This window comes from Stegodyphus dumicola, chromosome 11 (assembly GCF_044657685.1).
Source record: "Stegodyphus dumicola isolate Sdum_Otavi_A_Nest chromosome 11, ASM4465768v1".
NCBI lineage: Eukaryota > Metazoa > Arthropoda > Arachnida > Araneae > Eresidae > Stegodyphus > Stegodyphus dumicola.
Genome location: NC_140778.1, coordinates 159,041,855 through 159,056,925, shown reverse-complemented (window position 1 = coordinate 159,056,925; position 15,071 = coordinate 159,041,855). Strand labels below are relative to the sequence as shown.

Below are 15,071 nucleotides of genomic sequence, written 5' to 3'. Positions count from 1 at the left end.
AATGGAAGTATTTTAAAAGTGACACAATATGATGTTCTGCCATGAGTGCTGTTGTAATACTGTTATAATATGTAAATTATACTGTCTTTAGTACTACACTTATATGTTTTATTGTCTTTATATTTATTGGCATGATTTTTTTGTATGATGTTATATAATGATTTGTTGTATAATGTTATATAATGTTATATAATGCTAGAACTGCCTGGAAAACGTGTTGATTGACACATTGATTATTATGTACTATCTACCATCTACTATGAATGAAAAATGACTGTGATATGATTATAGCAAAAATGACTATGACAAAGGACTATTACAACTCTTACGAAAATTACTATGACAAATGACTATTATAACTCTGACAAAAATAACTATGATATGATTCAACTGACAGCGACAACGATTATGTCATGATGACAAATGACTCTGTACAAGACTCTGACTGTATATACTCTGCATAGTATTCTTTATTTTTTGTGTTGTATGTCTATGTTCATTATATTATCACTGCACTGTGATGACATTGATATCTTTACAAGCGATGTACCTAAAGCTGAATGTAAACGTAGCATTTAGTGTTAACTTGTTATGTACATTCTGTAACTATTACTGTATATATCAAATTATTACTGTATATTTTTGTTCAATAAATGCCCGCCATGAGAGCATTCTCCTGCTTGGTTAACTCCTTAGGTCGGGAGCTCTCATGGTGGCGATCAGATCAGATCAGTGCTAATAAGGTGATTATTGTGGGATTGAATTATAGGAAAGAAGTTTACTGCTAGGCGCTAAACGAAGACTTGTATTGATTCTATTTGTAAGTCTCTGTGGATGTAAATATTAAGAATGTACCAAGCAGCATTAATAATTTCTCGTAGTATTTGCAATTATTTTAGATTAGTGTTGGCTGCGTGTCCCCAGATCGGAGCTGCGTAATTAGTGTTGGACGAAGTATTAATCGATATAAAATTGGTTTTCTCTTTGTAATTGAATTAAAGTGATAAGTATGGATCGATATAAAATTAGTTTTCTCTTTGTAGTTTAATTAAAGTGATTCAAAACTTAGATTTTGATCACTATTCTGTTTTGATTACCCTAGCTATTCAAAATCGATACTCAAAATTGCAGGAGCAAGTGAATTTAGTTTATTTTGAAATATTGAGTTATATTTGTTATATTGAGTTTATTTTGAAACGTACAGCTACCCCCCCCACACACACAATCAAAATTTCTAGCAATGCGGACTTTCTAGCAATGCGGACAGGTGAATAAAAAATTTGGAGTCGTTACTAAAAGAAGTGAGAGCTGCGGCTTCAAAACCTGTCACTCACCCGGGCGCTAGGCTGCCGCCTGAGACTAAATCCAAAATTAAGGATTTCCAGGCATAATAGCACTTCAGCTTGAGCCAGACATTACTAGCACTTCACTAATGCAAGAAGAGAGATTGAAATTATGAGTCTTATTCCAACTTACACTACAGGACTGCTTTGTTGATATGCGTTTCGAATAGCACAAAATTTTTATCTGAAGATGCTTTTCCACTAGTACATACCAAGCCTGTTCATTGCCCTTCCTCGAGCTTTGCCGAAAGGATTGTTGAATGTTTTCATCTACACCTCCAGCAGTTGTTCGTGAAACTTCAGCAAAAGAGTACATTTTAGTTATCAAGTCGTACAACTACGGAATAGTTTGCAGAGTGTGGCAGTGAATTTGTTATAGTAGCTTGACTTTCGAATTTCTTTCATTTATAATACAGTTTAACTTTAGTCAGATATATTTGAATGAAATGTGGGAGCTTCTCATTCTTTTCCACAGAATGTGTGTGAACCAAGAGAGCTACTGCCATTGTTAAATTACAGCTGAAGTAAGTTGTATGATTTTTAGAATCTCTTCAGATACATGTGAGCTCAATAATAGTTGAAGATAACCCAGTAAGTTACTAAGCAATGTAACTATACACCATAGTTTGCTCTTCTCACCCAGAAATGTTTGAGCACGTGACAGTGCTGGATTTATGTATAAGCTACACGAGTTATTGCTTAGGGTCCCCAGAAAAACTGTATCATATTCTATATAAAGAGCCCAATATCTTAAATAACTTAGAGCCTCATCAAGTCTAAACCCGGTACTGCTGTGTGACATCAATGGTTCATGATCTGTTCAATTGGAACTCCCACCTTGGAGAACTAAATGTAATGGTGTCTTCGTTTCTCTCACTTCTGTTAACTGCAGTGACGACATTAAACTTGAAAGATGGGAACACCTTGTCTGTCTACTAGCCTTGTTATTAATGTGACGTTCTTAATGTCTATAAAGTGTAAGCTGATTTTTAAACTACGATATTTTTAAGATACATAATTAAAGTAAATATCAGAAAACAAAAAAAGATTTTTTTCTAGTAGATATTTATCCAAAATGGAAAATCTTCAAAGACCATGTATAGCTGATATTATTAATAAAGTTTTACGTTTCATAATAAATTTTTAAAGAATTAAGTAAGCAATTTACATCATCATATTTTTAGCTGTAAAATAAATTAACTTTCCTTCCCATATATAAATGTCATGCATATATACTGAAATACAGTATACAATTCGAAATCCCGACTCGTCGGGACTTCGGCGATTCCGGATTTGAGATTTTTCCGGATAACAGATCATCAATTTAAATCTGGTAAGATGGCATGCAGAAATTATACAATAAAAAATATCAAATCGTAATTTATAAAATAAAGAACAATTATGATCTAAACGGCATCAAAATTTACAAAAAAAAAAAAAAAAAAAAAGCTTAATATTTATTTGTTTGCTTTATTAAACATTTCTTTCAATGTAAGTTGTTTAAATTGCTTCCAGAAAAAATTCAAAAAGTTCCTTTTTCTTAAGTCATATAGAGTCAAGGAGGTTAGAATAGAAGGAGGGAAGGTTCAACTCAAACGCTGAAGCTTGGCGGCCATCTTCCTGTTATCACCGTGACTTGTGCAAGGAAGTCTGTCATTGCAAAATTTTTTTCTTTTCTTTTTGAAGCATGTCAGCTTGTATTGCCTATGGATGCACAAATAGATTCTCGAAAAAAATTCCGGGCATTATTTTTCACACGTAAGTATTAATTTTCTTTTTTTATGTAATATGACAACCATGTCAAAGAATATCACAATGTCATGCGGTTTTCTTTCTAGATGTGAAAAAAAGGACTTAAAATAGGTTATTTAATATAACTATAATCAAAATATATTAAATACATTTTAATGTTTCTGTTTACAGCTGGTATCTTCGTTCCTTAAGATACAATGCTATATGGTAGGATTTAAATTGTATAATTTGAACGTTTTAGTTAATTCGTTTTATAACTTTCATGAAAAGTAAGAAATCAATTGTTACTATTTTTATTAATTGTAAAGGTGTTAAATAAAGCAATGCTTTTCTTTATATATTAATTATTATTCATTTTTTTAAGTTAAGATAAACTGTTCTGTTGTTAAAAATTTTTTGCATAAACTTACAAATTTCTGATCAGTATAGTGATAAAAAAAAGTAAAATATTTACGCAATTGAACATGTGGAAAGATGTATCCAAAAACTTATATAGGTGTATTTCTGTAATTTAACTTAATTAAAGGCAGTTTCTTTGAGATTAATAAATATGAAATGCGCATAAACTGAAATCAATGAATTCACATAAATCTGTTTTATTTTATTAAGATTTATTTTCTAACCCAAGCAATCCGTGAAATATGCAGAAACATCATTTTTTAAAGGCTTTAATGTGCGCATGCATTTAGATTTCGAACTATTTCTTAATAATTTGCTGTACATAGTAAATTATGGATATCATCTTTATTACTTTAAAACAAAAATTCAACAATAGCGAGGGATTTCATTATAAATTTAACATATTTTTACTGGAAAATAAATGCACGGAACAGCTTAGAAACACGTACATGTCACTGCCGTAATGCAATGTTTTGAAGTCACAAACACGGACGCCGCTTGTTCGGCGGAGTTTCATTCCCCGATAGTGGAGGAAACTGCGAACCCTCCCTCCTTCTATTCTAACCTCCTTGTATACAGTTGACTTTCCAATGCCATACTCCTCGCATAATTTTGAGACGGATATGCCTTTATCCATTTTGTTTTTGCAGCAATTCCCCTTTTTGTTTAAAGGACATCGTAACATGGTTTCGCTTTGTAGATCCTTTGGCAGCTCCAGAATTGGAAACTCTTTTCGACATAAGCAAAGGTGCAAGCTTAGTTTTTATAAAATAGCCATAAAAATAACAGTCTGCAAAAAATAACAAGCTGGATTAAATTAGAAGATTAGGGAGCAGCGCAGTCTGCTACATTAACTGAAATGGATTACGAGTAGAATCAGTAAATATAATTTTTAGCCTAGCTTAATAGCGTCCGTTATATGTTATTGGATGTGTATCACAAGATTGGCGATGAAAGCCGTTTACCTAAATTACACTGGTTATCATAAATTAAGGAAAAATCACAAAAATAGCGATAACTCCCTCAAAAATAAGCCAAACCGTGTAAAATTTGAATATGTTGCCAAGTAAGAGTAGCTGAGTAAAACTGCGATACGCAAATTAGTGGCGCTGCTTTCGGAATGCGTTATCTGCGAAAAGCATAAAAGTCCATGTTTGAGAGCAAACCCACATATTTCACTGTGACAGTGACATCAGAAATCTGAGATAGCCAATACGTAACAATGACCTCCAGGCATAATTTTCCCGCAGAACTACGATGGAGAGCCATTGGGAGATTAGAGGCAGGGCAAAGTCAAACAGAAGTGGCCACATGGCTAAATGTGAGTCCTTCTGTGGTTCATAGACTGTGGAGGCAATTTCAAACCACAGATTCGGTATCTAGGAGGTTCAGCCAAGGACGGTCAACTGCTGACGAGCGCCGACGACCGATATTTGACATTATGTGCACGCAGGAATAGAACCGCTACTCCGACTCTTCTTAGATCCACCCTTGTTGCAGCAACCGGAAGGTTGGTGTCAACGTCAACTGCGCGTAGAAGGCTTCAAGAAGGTGGTCTGTATGCGAGACGACCAGCCATTTGCGTGCTGCTCATGTCACGCCATAGGAGGGACCGTTTGCAGTAGGCACGACACAGGGGCGTAGCTAGAGTTTCCAGCGCCCGGGGCAAATGAAGAATTTGCGCCTCTTTCTGTGTGCCAAGGATGGAAAACATTTCATTAAAAAATTTCGTAGCATCAATTTGGCGCCCCTTGGATGCTGCGCCCGGAGACAGATGTCCCCCCTTGCCCCCCCCCCCACCTACGCCACTGGCACGACAACATGTCCACTGGACGCCTGATCAGTGGAGGGTTGTTCTTTTTACGGATGAGTCCAGGTTTAGTCTAGAAAGCGATAGTAGGCGTTATTTGATATGGAGAGAACCTAGAACCCGTTATCATCCGTGAAAGAGATGCATACGGAAGAGGCAGTGTCTGTGTTTGGGGTGGCATCTCTGTGGGTGGACGCACAGACCTCCATGTCTTACCAAGGGGAACTGTGAATGCTTAGATTTGTAGAGATGACATCCTTGATGTTTATGTGCGTCCATATGCCGGGCAATATGTGATGCTTTCCTGTTACAGGACGAGAACGCAAGACCACACAAGGCTCGCATCGTAGATGATTATCTTCAATGGGAAACAATTATGCGCATGGAGTGGCGAGCTCGATCCCCGGACTTGAATCCTATCGAGCACGTTTGGGATGCTTTAGGGAGACGTCTAGCTGCTCTCAATCCGCCCCCTCAGACCCTTGTCGCGCTTGCAACTGCTTTGCAAGAGCAATGGCTCTCGCTTACTATGGAACTGATAGACCGCATAATTGAAAGCATCACACATCACTGTATGTGCTTTATTGCTTCTAGAGGCGATCATATTCCATATTGAAGGTATTTTTTCTATAGCAAACTGACACCTTCGATTTGTTCATTTTATACATGTGCTAATTTCTGTACTACCATATTTGTCTGGTAATTTCTTTTTATGTCATTTGATACCTTACTATGTGTTGTATATTGTGGGTAAGTTTCATTAAATTCTACATGTAACTTTTTCAGTAATAGCGATTTTCCCTTAATTTATGATAACCAGTGTATATCTTTCTCCTATTGCGTACTGAATTAAACCTGAATTGTATTAGTTATTTACTATACTTATTTTTATTTCTTGTACAAGCTTAAAACTAATCTGAGTCCTGAATAAATTAATCCCCACATTTACTTTACCTTATATAGGCTTTATCTAGGGCCGGCACTTAGATACCGCCTGGTGCAGTGTCTACGGGTTGTATTCTGCTACAAAGCGCCTTCCTAAATTCTAAATTTTCACTGCACCTAAACTTTGGATCCAAGTGCTTTCCCTAAATCACAAAAAAACTTCTAATGTTTTAATTTTGCCACTCGGTGTTTTCCCAAATTCCAAAAATTATGTCTTACCTAAATTCTGCCGCCGCTTTTGGGTTTATGGTGTTATATATCACATATCAGTTATTCTTAATTAAAACAGCACTAAATGTAATGCCTATGAGTTTCATTAACAAAATCTATTTTTAGCATATGAAAATAAATTTTTGTTTAATTTTTCCTCGTCAACATTTCTTAGAGCATTTAAAAAAATCTATAATCATTGCCAAGCGTAATGTTAGCAGAAAAGGTTGCCTTACTCTTGTTATTCAATTACTAATATAAAAAAAAAGTTTAGACATCACTGCATGAGTTAGCACTGAAGCTGTCATGTATTGATAAACATGCGGTGTTGAAAGCAAAATATAATAAATAATGACTCGCCGAGCCAAATTATTAATCTCACAAATTTATGCCTACAGGATTATTTTTTCATAACGATACTGCCTAAGTGAACTTAAGAATCGGAATTTTTAAGTAAAAATCTCCACACGTTTTATTATGGAAGGAAAAATCAAATGCACATGCGTAAAGCGTACAAACAAACAAACAAAAATAAAAGGTTTGTGGCTTTGAGGTCCGGATTTTAGATCATTCCGGATAATGGACGTCCGGATTTCGGACTTTATACTGTAATAGCAACCTAGATGTAAAAAGAGGAAGAAAATCCATCAATATCAGTGCAGAATTCTATCCAATAATGCCATTAAAATTAGCTCTTTATGATGTATATCCGAATATTATTATCCTGAATTCAAAATATTTCTTTCATGAAAGTAATTATATTCATTGTATTAAAGTTCATGGAAGCAATATTATACTTTTTTAAATTGGTATACATTTTCTGTTATATCGATCAGTAAAAATTTTTTCAGCATTTCATATAAATGATTCAATCCACCAGTTACAAATTTAAAGAAACTTTTCTCAAAGTATTAAAATGAGCAGAAAGGGAAAAGATTTACGTAACTTTCATAATGACAAATTAGAAAAATACTTTATTTAATTGAAATGTTAACATAATGCCATTTTGTTTAAAGTTCAATTTAAATACAAAAAAAGTTGTTTTGAAACATTCGTAAAACTTTTTTGTACTCTGTCAGACATAGTGATAACTCTCTACTTGTCTTAAAATTAAGGACTAAAGTTCTAGTATTAGACCAACAGTAACTTTATAACTTAGTGCTAATGTAAATTATTCAGAATGGCTAAATATTTAAGTTTTTTTTTATAGTTAATAGGGATATTTATTAGCTATAGGACCTGACGAGTACCCTTCAACAGCAGTTTAGCAGCCAACTGATTCTGTTATTCCCAAAGTAACTCTGCAACTCCAAATATAGGCTGTGATTAGCAAGCATACTGCATGCTGTGTTGCGGCAACCATAGAGTTTTGTGCTATAACAGCACTTCAAGTAGGCAAATACTGAATCGCGGGTCTAGAAGGTAGCAAGGGGTGTGACCAGTTGTCTTGCGTGCAGTGAAAAGACATCTGGATGGTTGCAAAGATTCCACAGCAAATACCTGAAACATACGCAATTAGAAAATACTGAAGTACAAAAAATCATAATAGTTCATAATAAGGGTGCAGAAATATCTACAGCTCTATAAAAGATCCAAGTCTCATCGCATGAAGCAGAAAAGATGCAATTAAAAGTTCACAAAAGTGAGATCAGAGTCGCATGACAGTGTCCATTATGGAATGCTGAGAGGTTTGTAGAACTAATGTCAGTCCATCTTGTAGAAAACATAATGCAATTAGTCGATGAAAACAGTAATAGATGGCACAATTGTGTACATATTTAAAAATTTGCCTCATATACAGAGTGGTGTAATGGTGCAAACAAGATTATCTTTCCCTATTTGATCGTTACTTTATTTCTGTTGTATTCTGGTGGATATTCCCATGCTACCTTCTGCAGTATTTAAATGTAAGAACAAAAAAAGAGTTTTGTTTTTACACTTAAATACTAAGTAACATATAAAATTAATTTGCTACAAAAAGTATGACTCGAAATCTTCAAAGTTCATAGCTCAGTATCCAATGTACTTTCAAACATGAGGGAAAAAGGGATATTTTTATTCTTATTATCCTACATACTGAATGTTTTGCAGCAGAGTACTGGTCTTGTTTTAATAAAATTCTGAGAGTCAATACAACTATAAAGTTTTATAAAAATGTGTATTTATTAATGTATAATAGAATATTAACCATATTTGAAATATAAAATAGGTTTAATTAAAAAAATTAACCATTTAAATAAATTCAGAATATTTCCATGTACAGTATATATCTATATAGATATATATTGCATCAGAATTCTATAGCCATACATGCTGACTACAGGTATGACAGATTAAAGGTTCCATGAATCATGTAGCACAAGAGTAGGACCTGTATTACTGTTTAGTTCAGAGCATCGTTTTTGAATTTTTTTTCATGGAGGACTTTTTAAGTGAAAGCAACTTGTATTCATGTCACACATCGAGTAAACTATGAAAATCAACCATACAGCCAGCCTATTCCCCTGGGTTTGAACCCAAAACTAACTCCTAGCATTCAGTTGTCTTAATCATTTGGTCAATTCACTGGTGGAGCTAAAAATGTATTGATGTAGTTACCCGTGTCTAATCTTTGTCCCTCTTGGAATATATTTTGTGGATGTCTACGCCTATGGCATTTATTAAAAATTCATTTCAGAATTTAAAAACTTACAGTATGTAGGCAAGCCTACATGGCAAATAAAAGTTGGTTTGCAGGCATAAAGTGAACCCTACAGTAATGAGAACTAAATATTCAAGATGTGGATGGCTGGAGTTCTTGGTTCCCACTATTGTGTGTGTATATATATTTCATCAGGTAACATATTACTCAGAAGCTTTTTTGGTACTATTCAGTTTTGAGGGCCAAAAAAAAAAAAAAAAAAAAAAAAAAAAAAACGCCAAACTATTGTTGATGCCAGTGCTGCCAAAAATAATTGCGGCAATCCTAACGCAAGAAGTATAATAGTAAATAACTATCTAAGATTGATGTTTTAATTTAGATGAAAGGTTAATTTCATATAATACTTTATTATTATTATAATTTATATAAAAAAAAGGCTAAACATGACTGAATGGAAGCATAAGAGTAAATATCTATTTCAAATCATTATAATTTATATAAAAATTGCTAAACATAACTGAATGGATGCCTGCATCACTATTTCACTACCGAGTTATCGCATAGTTTCATCTCGTTGGTTGTTCAAACATAATTTTCTATAATGAATGACGCCTTTTCTTTGAAAAAATTCTTGGTAAAGTGCAGTATTTGTTTGCCACTTTTTACAAAGGTTAAAAAAAATTGGATTTTTATCAATTTTCTTTGACTTTAAGTGAAAATAGGTTGATGTAGATAAAGTCAAGGGTGTGCGCAGTGCCATTTTTGTGCAATTCTGATTTTTTTTGAAGTGAAAATAGGTTGATGTGTATGCGAGTGACATGTATACCGAGTATGTACAATTCTTAAAGACGCGTCAAGCAATGGGTGATTCTGCACTTTACCCAAAATTCTATAGCACACTTTTTGTCATGGGCAATTCCCAAATTGTTAAATCCATAGGATATCAAAAAAGAATTTAAAATCAAAAAAAGGATTTAAAAATTAAACTAGTATTTCAATGGCATCTTAAGAAATATAGAACTATATAAACTTACGCAATCTGAAACCAGCGATTTGGTGTGTTGTTGAATGGGCTTGTTTGCTAGATTTGGCGCTTTTGCACATACATTTTCGCTGCAATTTTTTTACGGTCCTCAAAACAGAATAGTAGCGCTTTCTTTATATTTTGCCTGTTCTGAAAGATCAGTACATGAATATTCGGAATTTATTTTCAAGTTCAAAAGTTCCTGTACTATTGACATCTGTAACTGGCCTCTTTCTGGAGACCAAATGGTATTTATAGTTGGACAAATCCTTTTTCCTTGAGCTGATGCACATGGTAAACACATATCAAATCTTACTATCTTAAAAGTATTTTTAAAGCTGATATCAGTATGTAACAAAGTATAGCTAATGTTACATGTAAATAAGCTAAAATGTAAATATAGCTAAGATCTGTTACAAATTTACATGTAGATAATAACTTATGTAATATATTTTGATTTGGATATCATAAACTTCAAATTACTATTTTGTAAGTATTATTTTTTACAGTAACATTCACAGGAGTTTATGAATGAACAAATCCTTGACTTCCAAATACGTTTATAAATAATTTGTTAATCTTTGGATTATGGTAACTTGGCGATTTTTTGGCGACCAACCCTGCTAGTTTTTTTTTTTTTTTTTTTTTTTTTTTTTTTTGATGCCATTTTGTTTTCATGAAGTAAAGGCATGGTTTTTTTTTTTTTTTTTTTTACTCAACATTTTTTTTTTTCCAACAATCTGCTAGCCGAATTACGCTTATGCTAGAACTTTTATGGAACAAAAGTGCTTAATCATGACGAAGATTAGGTGCGAAATTGGGACAAAGTGCAGAATCGCCCACTGCTTGCCGCGTTTTTAAGAATTGCACACACACGGTATCATCCATGTACACGTCGACTTATTTTCACTTAAAAAAACATCCCAGAATTGCACAAAAATGGCATTGCGTACACTCTTGACTTTATCCATGTACACTGCTAAAGTCCTAGCTAGTAACCTTTATCGCCTTACCAAAATGTCGCCAAACTACCTGTTACCATATTCCAATGACTAGCCAAATAATTTTATAAATACTTCCATATTTATATAAAGGCAAATGCATGTTTTTTACAAAAAATAAGCATATATAATTAATATTCACCATGTAAAAATGGTTATTTCTCATGCAGTCATTATATTTTTCAAGAAGATCATTTATAATAATTTAGCATATATCAGAATTTTTACTTAAGAAATATGTATGAATATATATTGAATGAAAGTATTATTTTTAATACACACTCAAAAAGTCAGTTTCCTTCGAAAGTCCTCCATGAAGGGATCTCTCTCCAGAGGCTTAAATAATAGGCCTATCTGCATATCTCCAAGGCAGATGGGCCTTCCATGTTTTAGCCTATTTAAAAACTTGGCCTGTCCTATGTGCCGAATTACAAATATTTTAATGCACATAATTTAATATTTACATTTAGCAATCAAGATGCAAACTTTTGACTTAAAACACACTTTAGGATACATTCATTATAATTCAAATGTTTTAGTAAATATATTTTGGCAGAGAATTCAATACTAAAAAAAAAACTGAAGGCTTTAAGATTACACCCAAAGGGAATTTTTTTTAACGTTTGTGTGTTACCTGTATTTATGAAATACCATGTTCTTTACACTTAAACCATTAAATTCAATTCAGCAGCAATATCACAAAATATTTAAAACAGCATATCTTTAGAATTTCCAATACAATCGCATTCATGCAGTTGAGATATTTTTTGCGTACAGTATTGCAATTGCTTGCTTTGAAATTGTTAAGTTTCTTAATCAAAAACTCATAAATGCTTTACAGAATATGTAACAGATAATAAAACAACCTCCATATTTGGGCTTCAGATGTCCACATTTGGGTGGAGACTTATGTTATTCCAAATTTGATGGCTCTAGGTACTGTTGTTTTATAACAATGCAAGAAACATACATATATTTATTAATTTCATTACTTAATTTCTTTAAATATAATACAGGGCTCTAATATGTGGTGGCAACAATTTAAAAAGTAATTTGCCGTTTATAGTAAATCAACGCAAAATGCCAAAATGAAATTAATAACCCTTCTGGGCAAATTGCCCATTTAGGCTAAACAAACAAAAACAAAAAAAGTATGATGATTGCTCTTATTAAATGTAAAATGTCATTATGCACTCAATTAGTTTCAAGCATATGTTCATTTAAATATACAAACAGGTTTTGTCCTTCCAGTACTTATATATGTAGTTTTAAATTGCTACATTTCTAATTAATGCAGCTTAAATATGGCTCTTTCCGAGTAGGTGTAAAATAGCTTTCGATTTCTTTTTCCATTCAAGAATTTCTCTTGTAGAAACATAAACAGCTTATTGGTACCTAAATCAAATGATATCACTGTCAAGATCTCAGAGAATGGAGAATTTCTTACTGTGCAAAAAATTAAAAGTTATTATTCTAATCTCTCATAAGAAGACATGAATCTTCTTTTCTGTTTAGATAAACATACCCTTCTCAAAATTCTTCTGCTGCCCAAATGAACTGTTAAAGATATAATTGTCTCCTCCGAGAGTCAGGACATGCTTGTTTAAGTCATGCTTTAAATCTAATGTTTCACATCTCACACATATTGGATTTCTTTTCTTGCATACATATATTAGTTTAACTCCCACTTTAATGGCTTGTTTTTCCCACACGAATTTTCCCTTCAGTGTGAATAAGTACATGTTTTCTTAAAGTACCCTTATCTCTAAATGGCTTGTTACATACATCACACACATGAGGTTTTTCTCCAGTGTGGATAAGCATATGCTTGTTTAAAACACATTTATCTCTAAATGACTTGTTACATAACTTGCAGAGATATGGTTTTTCACCAGTGTGAAACAGCATATGCTTGTTTAAATTACCCTTTTCTCTGAATGACTTTTTACATACCTCACAATTATGTGGTTTCTCTCCTCTATGAAGTAGCATATGCCTATTTAAATCAGCCTTCATTCTAAATGACTTGCTACATATGTCACACATATAAGGTTTCTCTCCTGTGTGAATAAGCATGTGATTATTTAAATTCCACTTTCTACTAAATGCTTTTTTACATATCTGACACAAAAGAGTTTTCTCTCCTGTATGAATTAGCATGTGATTATTTAAAATCCACTTTCTTCTGAATGCCTTATTACATACTTGACACAAATGAGGTCTCTCTCCTGTGTGAAGAGAAGCATGCTGAACTAACAGGTATCTTTGTATAAATGACTTGTTACATACCTGACATACATGAGGCTTCTCTCTGCTATGGATAAGCATATGTTTGTTTAAATTATCCTTTCCTCTGTATGACTTGTTACATACTTCACATATGCGAGGTTTTTCTTCTTTGTGCAAAAGCATACGCTTGTTCAATTTATTCTTTTGTATTAATGATTTATTATTTACTTCACATGCATGAGCTTTCTCATCTGTGTGAATAAACATGTTTGTGTATAATGTATATATTATTGTTTGTTATCTGTACTTTAAACAATTACAAATGTCACACATATGAGGTTTCTCCTGCCAGCATCAGTATGGATGCACTCTTTTAAGATTGTTTTTTCAAAAGGATTTGCTGTATATTTTGTAAACATTAAATTTCTTCTCTATGTAAATAATTGTTGGTTAAAGCTTTCATATCATATAGCTATAACTTGCTACATACCTTACGATATTATTCGTGTTGAACAAAAATTTTACCCAAAGTATTTCTTGGATGCTTCACGGTAGCTTTCAGTATCTTGCCTAGATGCAAATATAATTATCTTTATAAAATATTAATACATACTGTGAATTATACATTTGCCATCATTTCCAGGAACATGTCTATTATAATTAATTTTATTACATTCCGCCCAAATACGATTTGTTACTCCAACATATACACATGTTTGAGTATGAATTTATGTAATTATTTCATATATACTATATTCTGATTACATGAATCTGATATTTCTAGAATTTTTAAGCAGTAACAGTTCCAAGTAGTCAGTTATCTGAAATTGCTAAACACATTTCATCGTACACACTATGCAAAGTACTTTATTGTAGAGAAAGAACACTTCACATTCACTTGCTTCAATACACAAATAACAAAAGCTGTACAACTTACGCACTGAGGCAACTGACACATAGAGAAAAAGTACACAGTTGGCTTGTTTTGCACCCGCTAAGGCCTTTTGCTATTTCGTATTTCAGAGGGTGGTATATTTTTATGCAAATCTCTAGGGCCGGATAACAGAGACTAAACAGAATAAACAAATAATATTAAAAAAAAAAAAAAAAAAAAAATTAGCGAATTTTTCAGTATTCTCACACTGTATAATATTTCTGAAACGTGTGTAGTAAGTACATGTTGTATATTGTGTTGAAGAAGCTAACTATATCATGCTAACCATACTATTTCGTCAGCGATCAGCTAGACCTTAGATGGGAAGTTGAAAGGTTTTTGAAAGAACAATGTACAACTCTTGTCTCTGGAAACCATTAATGCTTTATATTTTGAAGGTGAACGGGTACATGTTTTACCGATGGCTTTATGTTGGCTGATAATATTAATCAAGGCTCAGGTGCCTTTTGCAAGTTTTTTTTTTTTTTTTTTAATTTTATAATCCTCTTGGAAGGAATAGGACTGCTTTTGATGATGAAATCACGGCCGTAGGTAGAGCTTTATCCCAACTCCAATGAAACTTAGGGGCGAATTCAAGTGCAACGCTTGTCATGGTAATCGCACTTGCATTGCAAAATCGGATTCAAGTGCAACGCTTTTCGGACACGCCTACTGAAAATACGTCACTACCATAGAGGAATTTTGCGGCTACTCCTGACCTGCCGCAAACTCTTAACAGCGACTGTAAACAAGATGGCTGAAGTGATTTTGCTCAGACGTTTA

General features: G+C 33.2%; 1 protein-coding gene across 1 annotated transcript; it reads right to left on the bottom strand.

The window, feature by feature from the left end:
• Positions 1 to 8,598: 8,598 nt before the first annotated feature.
• Positions 8,599 to 14,338, bottom strand: LOC118197957 (uncharacterized). The gene has a single exon (XM_085826167.1). The coding sequence runs from the start codon at positions 13,619 to 13,621 to the stop codon at positions 12,815 to 12,817; it is 807 nt and encodes a 268-aa protein (XP_085682293.1). The 5' UTR covers positions 13,622 to 14,338; the 3' UTR covers positions 8,599 to 12,814.
• Positions 14,339 to 15,071: the final 733 nt, after the last annotated feature.

Coding starts and splice junctions, on each gene's coding strand:
- LOC118197957 (XM_085826167.1), bottom strand. CDS start 13,621: ATGTTTATTCACACAGATGAGAAAGCTCATGCATGTGAAGTAAATAAT.